At 36.9% G+C, this 16331-nt stretch overlaps 1 protein-coding gene across 1 annotated transcript in view; it reads right to left on the reverse strand.

Annotated features, from left to right (window-relative positions):
• Window positions 1–1130: 1130 nt before the first annotated feature.
• CRY1 (cryptochrome circadian regulator 1) overlaps window positions 1131–16331 on the reverse strand; it is a 40080-nt gene continuing 24879 nt past the window's right edge. Inside the window, exons 3-14 of the mRNA XM_084206906.1 lie at window positions 14234–14376; window positions 12698–12882; window positions 11283–11371; window positions 10564–10704; window positions 10157–10468; window positions 7518–7669; window positions 7218–7420; window positions 6363–6464; window positions 5222–5314; window positions 3971–4042; window positions 3765–3872; window positions 1131–1805 (exon numbers count right to left, since the gene is read on the reverse strand). Coding sequence (XP_084063032.1) covers window positions 3769–3872; window positions 3971–4042; window positions 5222–5314; window positions 6363–6464; window positions 7218–7420; window positions 7518–7669; window positions 10157–10468; window positions 10564–10704; window positions 11283–11371; window positions 12698–12882; window positions 14234–14376 — 1596 coding nt within the window. The 3' untranslated portion in view covers window positions 1131–1805; window positions 3765–3768. The remainder of the gene's footprint in view (window positions 1806–3764; window positions 3873–3970; window positions 4043–5221; window positions 5315–6362; window positions 6465–7217; window positions 7421–7517; window positions 7670–10156; window positions 10469–10563; window positions 10705–11282; window positions 11372–12697; window positions 12883–14233; window positions 14377–16331) is intronic.

Below are 16331 nucleotides of genomic sequence, written 5' to 3' on the forward strand. Positions count from 1 at the left end.
ATGAGCCAGCAGTGCCCTGGCAGCCAGGAGGGACAGCCCTGTCCTGGGGACATCAGGCACAGCATCACAGCCAGGCAAGGGAGGGGATTGTCCTGCTCTGCTCTGCACCGGGGCAGCCTCACCTCCAGTGCTGGGGGCAGGGTTGGGGGCCAATATAAGAAGGATCAAAAGCTCTCAGAGACCCCAAAGGGTGGCAAGAATGGTGAGGGGTCTGGAGGGGAAGCCATATGAAGAGTGGCTGAGGTTACTTGGTCTGTTCAGCTTCAAGGAGACTGAGAAGAAACCTCACTGCAGTCTGCAACTTCCTCCTGAGGGTAAAGAGGAGGGACAGACACTGATCTCTCTGTGGTGACCAGTGACAGAACCTGGGGTACTGGCCTGAAGGAGAGGTTTAGGTTGGACATTAGAAAAGGTTCTTCATCAGAGGATGGTTGGGCACTGGAGCAGTCTCCTCAGAGGGGCAGTCACAGCACCACACATGACAGAGTTCAAGAAGCATTTGGACAACCAGGTACGTGGTGCCTGAGATTCTTGGACATGGTGCTGTGCAAGGCCAGAAGTCAGATTTGGTCATCCTTCTGGGTCCCTTCGAGCTCAGGATATTCTAGGATTTTAATCTGGGCCCCCATTCAAGTAGAAAACTGACCTAGTCATTTGCAAATTCATATTGCTTCTTCAGAGATCTAATGGTCTGAGAAAACACTTAGATACAACTTCTCTAAAAATTTGAGACAGTATTGGCTGAGCATTCAAGCAAGTCTGAAATACACATCCTCAAAAAGCAGCAAATTAACACATTGCAGGAAAGACTGCGCAGCTATCAAGCAAATTGCAATTACAGCAGGAAAATAAACCGACAACCCAAACACCTAGATTGTGAAGAAACACTTATTAAATACATTGGTAAAAAACATTTAATGGTCAGAATACATACATCCAATTTTGAGAAAAAGGTCTGCATAATTTGAATACTGTTTTGCTTCAGTATCATGAAACTTCAAAGAAAAAAGTAATATAGTTAATTGTTTATGACTTCCAGATTAAGTCTGAAATAAGTATTTCTCTTCTTTCCTGAAATGGTCCTGTGTGGAAATATAAGCAGGAGCAATAGACGACACAAAAGACAAACATATGGATCTATATATACAATTCTCTTTTATTAACAAGGTATGTCATTACTGAACAAGGCAACTGAGAAATACAAGGACTGGACATATACATGAAAATTTTACAACTCGACTAAAATTGGCATGTGTTTTATATACAGATGTGATTAATTACAGTTTCAATTCTACTGTATTTGATTAAACATAGTCCTAAGCACTTACATTATGAAAATATGAAATTGATCATACAGAGCTCAAGTATGGAATCTAAAAATAATAATGATTTAAAAACTTCCAAAACTTTCTATTTTCATCTGTTTTTCAGAGCAGCACTATAGCTTTTCCTACTACCATATACATGAAAGATTATCAAAAATATATTGATGGGTCTATCACTAATCATGAATATTTATATTTACAATAAGTTAGCAAATTCTTCACCAAATACTTTATATACAAAACTCAATTTGCCCTTTGTGAAAGAGTCATTAAAAAGTTAAAAACCATAGAAATGCCAGTTAGAAATAATGCATTCCAAAAATTGGACTTGTTTACAACAACTGAGAACAATTGAAAATAATTTATGAAAAAGTATGTACTTTTAGAACATGATCTCTCACAACACTTTAGCTCCAATACAGAGTAGCAGGAATTTTGTCCCAGGTGTTCTTTGAGTGGCAAACTTCTCTTCCAATCAAGCTGCAAGAAAAAAAGAAAAAAAAAATTCTTAAGCAGTTTGATGTGAGTCTTTGCAGACAGAATTCAAGGGACCAATATTGTTTTCCCCCTTCTCAATGCAGGAAGCCCTGTCCCAAATGTATTGGCCCAAATACTCAGAATTCTTGTTTCTCACCTTAGAGGCCAAAAGAAGAAGGAAACAAAATAAGAGAAACCAACAAAAGCCTCTGTACTCTGTACTTGAGTGCTATTCAGAAGTGCTCAACCTTTTGCCAGCAGTGTTTTTGAGTATGATCTTGGCTGATGTTTGTACTGACTATAATGCTTTTGCAGCATGCTTTGAACGCTCCTAACCAAATAATCTTCTCTGCCAAACTAAAAACCCCTCCAACCTGTCTCTCAATTGAAAAAGAACTTAGACAGGAACCAGACGTTCGCTCTGCAGGTAGTTCTTCTACACAGACACGAGCACCTAAGGAATTCTGCAATACAAAACATGGATGCTGAATGAATCTACACATACTAAGGATTAGACAGCTACTGAAACACAGACTCTGTTGGAATTATGTTGCACTCAGGCCCAACCAAGTAACAACAATCAGTTTGAGAACACAGAAGCAGTTTATAGGGCTTCCAGTATGTGAGAAAATAGCAGATGGATCACTCATTAAGGTCTCAGCTCACTTGCTCAATCGACAGCATTATGGAAACAACGCTGCGGTTCTGCACTGAATCAAATCAGTGCAACACAATTGTTCCAAGTGCACTGCAGTACCTTTGACAAAGTGCTGCCACTGTATAACAAGCAAAATTAGATCTTGCTGTCAAACCCAAATGAAGTAGACTGAATTTCCCTTTTTACCTCTAGAGATGATGAATGTATCTCCTACACTTATTGTATGGAATCCCTGTTTTCTAGTTCCAACAACATCTCTCCATGTGCTATTATCTCGCTTGCTGTGCTACTCTTACTTATTCTTTACATTTCATAATCGACCAATGCTCCACTTAGTTTTTTTACACATCTCAATCACTTTTAACCTTTGCAGCCACACTCCCAGTCTTTAAATCCTGTCCCCTCTTATTTCAGACAGTCCTCCATTATTTGGCTTCCCTCCTTACTCTTTGATTTAATTTAGTCTTAATTTTTCTCAGGTCATCTTCCTTATTCCTTTCAAAGCAAGCTTACTGGTGGAAGAGGTATAACAATTTTGGCCTTCTCTTTCCTTTATCCTGTTCCTAACTTTATCTAAAAACCATAATTGACTTATCTTCTCTATGTTGATGATTTTACACATACAAAACTCCTTCTCCAGTTTTCTGCTTCTCTCTCCACATTTTCACACTTGTTTGTGTGTATCCATCTACACTACCTTCTCCAAATTCAATTTTTTTTCACCATAGATTGACAAACTTGGGGACTCTGAGTAACCTGCTTCAATTACAGACCAATGACAAAGGCTCACGTCTCCAAACCTTTTTTGTCCCGACATCTTCACACTCAAGAACCACATCAGCATTTTGCAGGTTTTTGGCAGTATCTCTCTAAAAGATGTACTGCTTGGTCCACTAAACTAATCCAGGCCCTAAGCTCTTACTTTTAAGTTGTCTTAGTCTCCTGATTCAGGTCACCATACATTCATATAAACCAGGCTACTGGCACAGCTTAAGGTGAGATATGGGAACAGGAGTAACTGAAGCTACTTAAGCAGCTCTGCTAATGTTATCCATCTTCCTTTCATTAACACCTGGATCTGTGTCTGATAATCTTCAGTCTGGCTCTATTTTTGTAACTACTTCCTTTCTCAGACTTCACAAACTCTTAGAGCCAGAATTTCATACTGTCTGTTTGTACAGTCCCCAGAAAAGAAATATCTACAGCAATAGTTGAGGATCCGTTGCATTGCAGCGACACGAATGTTATCACAGACACAAAATTTGTACAGAACTTTGATAACTTGAAGGTGCCTCAGCTCTTACCAGTTTAATTTGTGCTCTGTCGCTGGACTTTTGGTCCAACGCTCTGAGTTTCTTCTTCTGGATTTGGGCGTTTCCCTGCACTAATGCCAGTACCAAGGGCGGTTCTTCCTGATAATTTAAAATCAGTGTTTACATTAAGACTCTATTGCACCCTTATATATCCAAGAAAAGTTCTGGGTTTTTTTTTTCATTATTGTTTAAATTACCTGCTTGCAATAAGTGTGATTGCTGATTGTCTCCATGAGCATAGTGTAAGATACTACTTGCTTGACAGTAACCTGTTCAGATACAGTAGATATTTATTATACTACATAAAATTTAGAGCTGCAAGCAAGTGTAAAATTATGATCTGTACAACAACAAAAAGGAGCCAATTGATTTATTTTCCATCATCAAGAAAAATCCTGCCAGAAACTATCCTGAATGCAGAAGAGTTCTTATGCAAAAGGAAAATAAGCCTCATGGTAGTCTACAGCAGTTAAACATATATGCACTTATATCTGCAGAGTGAACATTTAGTGCCTACATATTTATGCATTATATTTGCAACAAGCAGAATGCTTATATACCCAAACACTTTAATTATAAGTTGTTATAAATTTTAAATTAAATTTTAAATTAAAATGTTACTTCTGCCAAGTCCTTTTTATTATTTTGTTATAGCAACGTGAATGAATCCCTGGCATAATTTAATTGTGGAAAAACAAAAAAAGCAAGTTAAAAGAAAGAGTAGAACTTTCTTCTAATCCATGTAAACTATCTACTGGCAACCTTGAAACTGAGTGTTCTGCGTGAATAGTGCAATCAGCAGAAGCAGTTGCAAGGTTTCTTGATCTGAACAGTTGCGGTGTTCCAGTTACGTTCTGGGTGCTTAAACAAAACACAGATTACAGCCTTTCCTGATCAGTAAACACACCACCTCTGTTAAGACTGCAAAGAAACAAACAGTTGGGTTAAATTTCATTGCAACTTGGATCTATCACAAACCACAGCTTAAGGTTCTGTATAGTTAAAGTAACAAAACTTTGCTTCCACAACAAGAGACTATCCACACAAAACTGCGGAAATTAATTATATATGGAAAGAGTGGTAGTGAAATCAGGGAAAAGATAACATACAAATTTTGATATCCAATACACAAGGTGAACTTCTGGTTTTCACTTTCTTTTAAAGTAGCCTAGGATAATGTTTATTTATTTATTTTTTTAATCCCATTTGTGATCCCTCCCACTCAAAACATACAAATACTGCTCTAGATGAGCACTTTAGAGATAAAAATGACAAGCAAGTTCGCTCTAAGAAATAATTTCTATGCTTCAAGAACAGAAACAAGGTCAGTTCATGTTGCAGACAGCAGCTGTCACCCAAAATCTATCCATGCTACTTTGATGTTTTGTCTGGTTTTCCATAGTTGCAAGGATTTGGAGATCCTCTACAGACAGGCACTGCCATAATACCTGGCTGCTGAATTCCACTTGTTCCTGTATGAGAGTCTCCCAGGGCACATGACTGAACAACAGAATGACCATCACCAGTTCCCAGCTGAGCTCCTGGAGGGGCAGGGAGAAGACTTAAACATAACAGAAGGTAAAACTCCAGCTTTGGGATTTAAAATGTGGGGGGTTTACCCCCCTCTTCAAGACACAGACTTTTTATTGTGGGTTTTAAACTTTTTTTTTTCCAAAACCCCCTCATTATAGGTTCAAAGCTCTAAAGGTTTTTGTCTTTCCAAATTCACTGAACCTCCTACAAAAGGAATACATTTCTGATGCGAAAAGTATAAGTATGCATATATGAATGCATTTTAAAGAAAAAAGAGTGCACATAATGTTAATTTTTTAAAAATAAACCTTTCTTGTCTTATAAATGTCCTAAACTTATAAGAAATAAAAGCTTAAGCACCCTGCTTTAAGGAGTTTGTATTTTAAATCTTTAGGAGAACTGTACTGGTTAAGAGCAATAAGGTCCATCTCCCTCCACAATCTGCTTCTAATCTTGACCAAAGCCTACGAAGAACATAAAACCACTAGATTTCCAGTTCTGCTGTATCCTTTTACATTGAAGAGTCTAAAGTGTATATAGTATTTAAGATACACCATGGGTTAATACAATCTTAATACTGTTCTTATTTTTTCTTAGTAGAAATAAATTAAATAAATAAATAAATTTAGTAGGAACAAATAAATTCCAGTAAGCAATCTAATGCCAGCATTAGAAAGCTTTACAAGTTAATAATTCTCACTTGAAAGTTCACAAGTCACTCCTTATTATAAATATCAGGATGCTTGTACACTTCTAGGACAAAATCATATTCAAATGCTTTTGAAATCAAATTGTTTGATACTAGTTAATAAGTAATTTTTGGGAGAGGAAAAACATAGGTGAAAAATATTTGTATATTTGAGATTAAATAAATAATTTAAAGATGTCTATATACAAATACTGTCAGTGAATAAATTTGAAAACATTTGTGACTTGCACTCAGAATTGTCTTATGAAAGCAGTTCTTTCTTATCATACAAAAAGGCAAGGGCATTATAAAAGAAGTTCATGTAGTTCAGTCTCAATAATTCTATGTATTGAAAGAATCTGACTGACCTCCTGTACTACCACAACCAGAAATGCTTTCTCCTGGTGAATAGCCCATTAGGCCACCATTTCCATTTCCATTTGGATTAGAAGGCACAGTTGCAAGAAGACCTAAAAAACAAGACAAAATATATACAGAAAGATAGCTAGAGAAAAAAAAAAAGACAAGTGCAGCTTTCTGTTTTCCTTGCGATAGGCAATTCTCCACCCTCACCTTGAGTGGTTTACTTTTATGACAGGAGAACACCTCTCTGTCTTGCCTGTTTCTGTTTCTTGCCAAATAATTTTAGTTCACATTTACTTAATTTTTTCTATATCATATTCTGCATAACTTTTCCAATATTCCTTACTTACATATCCAATATGCTGGGTTTAAGTGCAACATGTCCTGATTCAATACCCAGTATCTGAACTTACTGACTGCTCACACCTGACCATTACAGTGCACCTGGTTTAACTCTCAGAGCAAAGGGGAAGAATCCACCAGGGGCTGGGTTGGTGCCTACTCCTGCAACAGCATTTGCATATGCAAATACAGTATCACTTAAGTTATGAACCATACTAAATTTCTAATCACCGGTACTAAAACCTAACTGTACAAGAATTTATCAGAATGCACAAAAGGCCCAGCTTAAAAAAACACTTCCAAAGACCCAGAGAAAAAAAAAATCCAAGCAATATTTGGAGAGGCACTCCCCTCAAACTCTTTCCTTTCTCAATTACATATAATATTTACCTGGCTACAAACCTGGTCACCCCCTGAGCTTAGAACTGACTCTCACTGCTGTGAGACTAATTTATTAATTGCTAGAAGGTGAGAGAAGTTTTAAATAAATAAACAAAGCAAATAATCTATAATCTTACCCAGTCCTCTGTATCGTGAAAGCTGCTGGTAAATCTGTTTCATCCTCTCAATATTCAGACGGCTTGCCTCTGCATGGTTTACCATTGGTTTGGGATAATTAACTCCTATAATACATTTTGCAGCCTTCTGGATGCTCTCTGGGGCATTCCAAGGATCATAGATGTATTTTGCAGGGAAACCTCTAAGTACTGGCAAATAACGTCTTAAAAAAATAACAAAAGGGCAAAAAGGTCATGTTAAGTATAAAGCTGCTCAATAGTTGAAGCAACACCCACTGCAATTTCCAGATTGTAAATTACCTGATATAATCCCCATTTGGGTCAGTTCTTCTGCCAAAACCCACTGGGCAGTAGCAGTGAAAAAACTGCTGAAAGAACGAACTACAGGATAGCCACATCCAGCTTCCAGCATTCACACTCCAATCTGCATCAAGTAGCAGCTCTTCAAAGACCTCAAAAAATCAGTGCAACAAGTTAGTCTGGGCATGGTACACCTTCAAGACACCTACTTTTATCAGGATTAGTTCCTGAGTTTCTGATTTAAGCCCTTTCTTACCTGGCAGCATTCACAAAATGCTCAGTATGCAATTGCAAATGCCTTAATGCCAAACTCAAGAACAAAAAAAAAAATCATAACCAGGCTTTTATCCTGTAAACAAACTTGTAAACATCTCAGCAAGCTACATATTCTTCTTATTTTTTCCTTTGGGAAAAATAACTCTCCAAAGGATGGCTGGAGCCTCATGGCTTCCAAGTGGCATTTGCTGTTTTCAGAAGAATTGCTTCATCACATCACAGTTGAGTAAGTTTTGCAAACTTCCAGAAAACGGGGAACATACAAAGTACATTTTGAACTCAAATTGCTGGTCTGAATACCTCAACTTGCACAGCACCTTTCACTATGTGAGGAATCCCAAGAGGAGAATTCAAGAGTTTCAGGGCACCCCAAACATGCAGAAGTTGTGTTCTTGAAGCTAATAGTTAATCTAGCAAGTCACAGTTTTGAGAACACACTCAAATTCCTGGAGGCATTATGAACCACCAAGAACACTGAAGGATGGTGTGACAGATAACGAATTCTGGTCTGAAGACCAAAAAAAAAAATCTTCCAAACACTTTGATTCTAACTTGCTACCCCTACTATATTAAAAAAAAAACCAAAAACAACAACAAAAACAAAACAAACAAACAAAAACCAACCAAACAAAAATAAACAAAACACCCCAAAACACGAGCAAGTTGAAGATTTATGAAGGTTTTACTTTCAATCTGGAGCTCAGTAGCTGTGAAATATTCAGGTTTCCAGCACTGACTGCTTTTTCATCTTCTACACAGACAGTACTAACTTGTATAAAAGGAAGTTTATTTGCTCAGTCAGATCACTAGCAATGCAGGCTGACAAAAAACAGAGCAAAGTCTCATTCTGTGAAGGCAACACTCAAGGACCTTTAAAAAAGAGTGCACCTAGAAGCAGTTTTAAGAACAGATACTTATTTAATGCATATTTTTGCAAGTTCTGATTTTCCTTTCAAACTTGCATAAATTCCAAATCAACCATTCTTCTTCATGCTAAGGCACTAAAAACTCAACATTGTAGTACTGCCACCCAACTTTAATAAGTATTATTCCTATACAAGGTCTAAATAAGGTAATAATATTAAACAATGATCTCTCGATCTCTTTCTCCATATACTCAATAAGGCATTCATTCTACAGTATACGCTGTGTAAGTGTTACAAAAGTATCTTTTACTAAATATCTGCAACTACTTGGGAAAAAAGTCTTTTGAAAAAATAGGATTTATCTTAAAATACTTTCAAAAAACGTTTCAAATAGATGGAGACTCATAATGCAACAAGATCTTCAGACATGAAGTGTGCTAGCACACAATTGTTCCACTAGATGCTGCCATGTAATAAGACTTTGGAAGTAACACCACAGGGAATGCCAGACTAACTTTTGCTATCTATGGAAACTTGAGTTGAACATCTTCCCACTGCACAAGTCTGGGGCCTTCATATACCTGTATTATTGCAAAAGCAAGAACAAAACAAGCTGCCATGTATGTGTAATTTACAGAGTAATTTATCTGGAACATACTGAGTTATCTATGTGCATCTTCAATGTCTGTATTTGTGAACTGCAGAAGTAACCAAAATTTTTGAAAGGTGTTTGCTTACAACTGATTTGTTAAGGAAGAAAATTTCATATGATTATATACATAGAGAAATATGGGGTCAAAATCCTGATGGCAATTAAATTTTTTAGATTTCAAAAATAAAATTGTGTGATTCTCAATTTTTCATAGATTATTATTGTTCAGTAAAAGTTATGCTACGCTTCTAAAAATGTAAAATTGATTCAAAGGCTTTATTAGTGAGAATAAATTATTCCCTTGTTTTCTTCAAAAACCTGACACCTTAGATGTGAACTTCAGCATCTTATACTTGCATAAAATTAATGCATTGAGCCTTCAGCTAAATCATGTTGCATTTACTCATAGTTCTAACACTGGACAAAGTGACAGAAATTGCTGACAGGACATTCTCAGTTTTTAGTTTTCTCTCTTTTATTCCCATACTATTTACCCTTTGCAGGGAAGCAGATGCAAGATATGAACAGAAATTGTTCACACACAGAATGATTGGGAAAAAAATTAAATTACAATATTATTATTGTAATTATTTGTCAAGATTTAGGAAGAAATCTCAAATTTGAAAGAACTTCAGACCTATTCTGACTGCAAGAAACATAACATTCCAATAAAAGGGGACATTCAAGAGGCAAAATTTCAGCACACCTGATTTATCCAAAACAGATTTAGTTCTGCCCACAGTTTAAGGTTTAAAATTCAACTTACACCACACAGTAACAATTCTAGAATGACCACCTGAAACTTTAACAGGCACTTTAAGAAGTTTAAGAATAAGAAACAATACCTTCATTCCTTCTTCCCAGCTAATCCAGAGGTCACCTCGAGTCAAAAAGCACGCTACAGCATGCCGGGCTAAATGGTGAATCCAACCTTCCTGACGAAGTTGTGTCATAATTGCATCAATCCAAGGAAAACCTGTCCTGCCTTCTGCCCATTTGGCCAAAGCCTCAGGATTCTTATCCCATGGAATTTGAACACAGATAGGATTCCCCTCCATTTTATCAAACCGTGGATTGTTAGTTGCCGCTGTGTAGAAAAATTCACGCCATAACAGCTGGCCATAGAGGGAGAGGGGAGGGGAGCTGTTCTTTTTTACCTGAAGAGCATCATTAAAGAAAAACATTTTATTAGGAGAAGTAGGTGATAACCACAGCATCTAACAACATGCATCCAACAACACAGAAGTCTTACCTTTTTGTACAGATCCGTTAACTTGAAATAAAAGAGCCGACAGGACAAACAGCCAAAGCGGAGGTAGGGACTAAGCCCCGTAGGGCTTGCCAGAAGGGAATTTGCATTCATTCGTGGTCTTTCAAAGTTGGCTACCCAAGCCTTAAAAAGATGAAACAAAAAACCCACACAGCAGAATCAGACTTGAGGCTACATAGCAAGTTAGAAAGGGAGAAATCACACACTGTCTGTAACTGAATCCAAACAGTGGACAGATGGTCAGGTCACCTCCGATATACAGGCGTTCCTTTTGAATCAGCAGAACCTTTAGAAGGTAATTCAACTCAATGCAGAAGGCATGCACTGTCTTCCAGAGCTATCTGTGCCTTTCTTTTAAATACACTGGAAACCTAGACAACTAGCAATACATTAGTTGTCAGAAGAATTCCCCTTCAGAGTCATAAAATGTATGTTTTTTCTAAAATAAAATTACTTCCAAAATAAATTTAATTTTCTTATAGTCTACAAGAGTAAAACAGACTGTTTCCAAAAATCATTTCAAAGATAATTTACTATCATCTTTAAAAAACAAACTATTGATTTGATTATTGAGGTTTTGAGTTCAAGTTTGTGGGTTTGATTTTTTCTTTAACACAATTTGCCCAAATCCTTTTAGGTTTCACAGTAAAGAGTAACTATGTTTCTCAGATATGGCAGACTTGCAGTGATCTGAAACACACCTTTCGTTCTAAATGTCTTTCTAAGCGTGTGAGAGCTTCAGTTTCTCCCCCTGGCCATACTGCAGAAGGCAGACCATCTGTGTCAAAACCTGAAAGACAAATTGATAAAAGGAAGTTGCTTGTGTGCTTATACTGTAAGGCAACAAAATTATAGCATATTGATACCGGACTACTGCATCCTTAGAAAAAAATCTAAGTTGGACACCTGAAAAAGTCTGTTTTAAAACATTATGCAACCAAGTCTTCTTGAAGCACATCCAATACCTTTAACTTGCAGCAAAACTCAAATTTTTCCTTTGATATTTACATTAATATACATCACAAATGGTCTTACTCAGTTCCAATTCTTCTGGTTTGTTTGGTTTTTTACATGAAATGACCCCTCAGATTTTCCAAATCTGCAATATGCAGCCTATCCTAAAACCAGGACTTTTTTTTTAAATTACTGTTAAGAAGCAACAATTGCTTTTGCCATTTTCAGAATGTTTAAAAACTTTTCCACCAAGGTAAAAGCATGAGTGCCATCTTCAGAACATTCCTAGAAATCACTGATCTCAACTTAAATAACAAATTGTAAATTTGATGATAAACATGTATTTGAGCCGCAAAAGAAAGATAAAAAGAAGGTAATCAGATTTTTTCCACATCCTCCCATCTGCCCCAAGATTGCTCACCAGATGTGTGGGAGAACATGTCTGCCTATAGTTTAACCACTGCATAGTGAGATCATTGCTTCTTATAAAGGCTCTAAAAACCAAGGTCTGTCTTGTAAGAATTTGAATGGACTAGACAGGGCAGTAACAGGTTAACCAAAATCTGTCCAGCCCCTTCTGTCAGCAATTTGGAGGTCATAGCACATTAGCTTGTATTCTGGGATGTGTGGGGAAACAGGAAAGAGATAAGAAGCTTCACAGGACATCAGCTGACACTATTCCTTAAAATTACATTTATAGAAATATAAGACTTCTTTACCCACAGAACCTTCTGAAGTAACTGTCTTATTAATATATTTTTTCAGTATATCAAGAAAAGAGGCTGGGTTTTTAACAATAGTTTATTAAATGACATATAAATGACCTGAAGCACAAAGATATGAAGTGTATTTAATACAAAATGAAGCATTAAAGACTGTAATTAGTAGCTTAATGATTATTTGGTACCCTAAGAAAATGGCTATGCTGTATTACAAGAAGCCAAACAGTACTTACTATAGTTTGACCTGACCTGTCATTTACCAGAAAACAGCCAGAATTTACAGAGTTGATGATCTTTTTTTGTTCCTTTTGTATGCCGTAATTGCATCAGGTTAACAATTGCCCACTAGCGGGACCTCACTTGCTGTTTTAAGTATTGTAATTTTAGTGGTAGATTACATCTTACTTGTTTCAAAACATCAAGGCAATCTCAGAACATACCCAGCTCTTCAAGTGATGGCACACCATATTTCTCATCGTGGTCATCAGACACTGGAGTAGTACATTTTTTCATTACTTCTGGGGTGATAGTCTCCACAGGCATCTCCAAGGGTTCCATTCTACTAATTAGGGTCTGAAATCGCTTGTAAGTAAGAGGAGGCTGTCCTCCATTTAATTCTATTATTCTATATTAAAGAAAAAGAAAAACAGAAAAGAAGCATGTCAGACAATAGTATTTAACAGGTTTTCTTATAAAATATACACACCTATACATACACAAAAATACCTACTTACCTCCCTCCAGCTTACATAGAATCCCAAATATACATGGTAGTCCAGACAGTTAGAACTTTAAATACACCATCCTTCTTTCCCCACTAGGGATACATATAAACTAACTGTTTACAACCAAGTCAATTTTGTTCATTCCTGGGTTATAGAAATCCCCTCATGAACAAGGATATAAGGAACATGGACAGCTCAAGGCAAAGAAAAGAACAGATCAGTAAAGCCGATAGAGATTCTAGCTACATGCAGAAGTATCCAAGTCATGTACAAGGCCACAGTATTTGCATTCAAAGAAATTCACTTTCCCCTTCTGATATTGAGAACAGTAGTCAATATTAAAACTGTCTTAATATGGGGAGAAATCAGGTAGCTTATACACACTGACCGCCTAAAAACATGTTTTGTGTTTTGCATTGCCATTTTAAATATATCTGAAGTCTTGGAAAAAAAGGAAAACTTCAAAGAAAAATTTACGGAGAGACGGAACCAAATGCTTATTCAGCAGGGTGTTTGGGTGGGAGAGGGGAAAAAAAGAATTTCCAATTTGAGATTAAAAAAAGTCAGCTATTGGTTTCAAAAAGTAAATACTTCCAATTTCACTGCCCTCCCATATGTCTAATAGTCTCTTATACATCAGCTTGTAACAGAATAAAATGGGCAGCTACCACAATAAACTACCTAATGTTAAGAGAAGACAAGTTATACTTGTAACTAGTTTGCGGATTATGTTTCTGTAATAGGGAATTAATACCAATCCATTAAATAGATCTGTGGAAAAATATAACAAGACATTAAATAAGGCAACACAGGAATAGCAAATAATCTCCAATTACTTATTGAATAGATAATTGGTAGGAAACAGTTCTTAAAAAAAGGTAAAGGACTTTCTCATAACTTGTGTACAAAAACTGAAATAAAGACAAAACAAACAAAGCAACTAAACAAAACCAGATGTTATTTGGGAGAAGCTACAGGCATGTTTGAGTAACTTAATTATAAATGACAGCTAATTAACATAAACATTATTTTCAAAAGAACTCCAAATTAAAACTGCATTTCAGATTCAGTTACATATCTTTTTTTGGAGTTTATGGATGGATAAAGGTGAAACAGAAAACAAATTTGTAGTTTTCCTACGATGAACTGTTTGGTGTGGAAAGTAGCCTACAATATATAAATAAATACTACATTAAATTCCAAGGATTTTTTCCCTCCTGTTTTAAAATCCCAAGGCAAATGGTAACTTACTTGTCCAGGTCGTACAATGTATGCGAAATCCGAACAATGACCTCCACTCCTGCTTCACTAGCCAGCTTCTTGATGGCTGCATCTCTTTCCTTCCCAAATGGTTCAGAATCATATTCAATAGAAAGTTTTGCAATGTTCCATTCCTACAACACAAACCAAGTGTGGTCCTTTAGAAACTCAGCTACATGATGGAGGGTCAGGGAAAGGAGAACTGGAAGAACAGGGGCAGAATGGAAAGTCAGCTATTACCTGTGGATAGCTATCAGAGATACAGAAAGATCCAAAATATATTAGGCACCCAGAATAACAAAAATAAAGTCCAACTTTTTGGCATCTAAGTGGCTATCAGGCATAAAAAAGCCTCCACCTGTCCTATTATTGTGGGTGCTCAGTAATGCAATGTGTAATAAACAATTTCTATGCAAATTTTGAAAACTCATCTCTAACTTTAGGATCCACATACCTTAAAAGACTCAACAGAAGAGGAAGATGACAAAGGCTGTCTTCTGAACATGGATCAACAGCAGTACCTTGCTCTACACAAAAGCTTTTTACATATGTCTGTCTATGTCTGTCAGCTTTAGCAGCAGAACTGAAATTTGAAGGGAGGGGTAGGAAATATTGCCCCGCCCTATACCAAACACTTTCTTTACCTTTTCCAAATCCCTTCTCCTCACTCAATCTTCAAATTCTTAATTAAAAAAAAGAAAAAAGGCTGTCTTCTACAAAGAGAATGCCTTATGCCTTGAAGTCTAATATTCTTTATGTCACAGATGCTGTTACCAAGGCCAACAGTCACAGGTGAGGAAAAAGAAGGGAAAAAAGGGCTAATGGCTAAGGCGTCTGCAACAGTAGGAAATTGGAAAGGTGAAGTATGCATAAGACGATCCTAGAAAGCCATCACGCCAATCAAATACCTTTCTAATCCCCCAGAATCTTAATTACTTGATTTAATACACCATAGTATTTCAGAGAATTGGATTCACATCAGAGACAAAGGCCTTCAATGCTAATCAACTAGGGTGCAACTTCATTTCTGAACTCCAGCTCTCTCGTACATGAAGCCCAGCCCTGAGGACAGATGATTCCAAGGAGTGCTTGCTCTTTGAAACAAGGCTGGGATCCCGCCATCCTTAAGTCTGCCAAGACTAACCCAGCAGGCCTTGAATCCTCAAGGAACCTCCTACGCCATCACCTAATATTTATTTCCCATTTCATAATGCTCCGTAACATAAAACCACTGTCTGAAGAGTTGTAGCAGACACTTTTCTAAACCCTTCTCTCCTCTCACGTTTTGCAAAGTCCATAAAAAAGAGTGTCCAAGACACAGAGTCAATCCCTATGGAAGTCAAGAAACTCTGAGACAACTGCTGTGTAATGTGAATACACCCAGATCACATCAGCATGAGCCAGGGAATTAGAAGAATCAGAGACACAGATAATTTTGCACATAGTCATACCGCTGAATGGTTTTAGCAACACTGATGCATTAAAAAAATTGGTGATTGTTTCAATTCTATTTTCTTTACTGAGCCAAGCCCAGAGCTAAAGATGGAAAGCAGACCAGGACAAATTGAAGAGAATGAGGCAAGAATAAGCCAAAACTTAAATGAAATTAAAGAGCCTAAAGGTGTTTGAGGTCTTTTGTAAGGATAAAGATAGATCAGTGTTCTGCCTTTTGAAGGAACTGTTCAGACTGTGAAAAGGAAAGCCTTACCAAGAAACAGCAGTGATATGTTCATTACCAGGAAATCCACAGATGCTAGCATCTGTGACAGGGCTCTACAGAAGTTCCACTATCTCCTACCCTAAGTTAATGACCTAACTGAAGTTATTTTTCCAAATTTAACTGAACTTATCTTCTCCACATGTGTTCGTTCTTCAGGGTCAAGATCATTGCTCACCTTTGAGACATTTAATTGGGATGTTCTGAAAAGCCTTGTTCAGTGTTATAAGCCCTTCACTGCACTGCAAGTATCTGATGTACAGCTACTGCTCTGGCAAAAGAAGTTGTGAGATATAATTATCAGACATAGATGTCTGTTCCAGGTCAACTTCACTCAAAAGTGAAGAAATTCTCAAGAGCGTCAGTAACTTG

Source organism: Fringilla coelebs, assembly GCF_963513975.1.
Source record: "Fringilla coelebs genome assembly, chromosome: 5".
Taxonomy (NCBI): domain Eukaryota; kingdom Metazoa; phylum Chordata; class Aves; order Passeriformes; family Fringillidae; genus Fringilla; species Fringilla coelebs.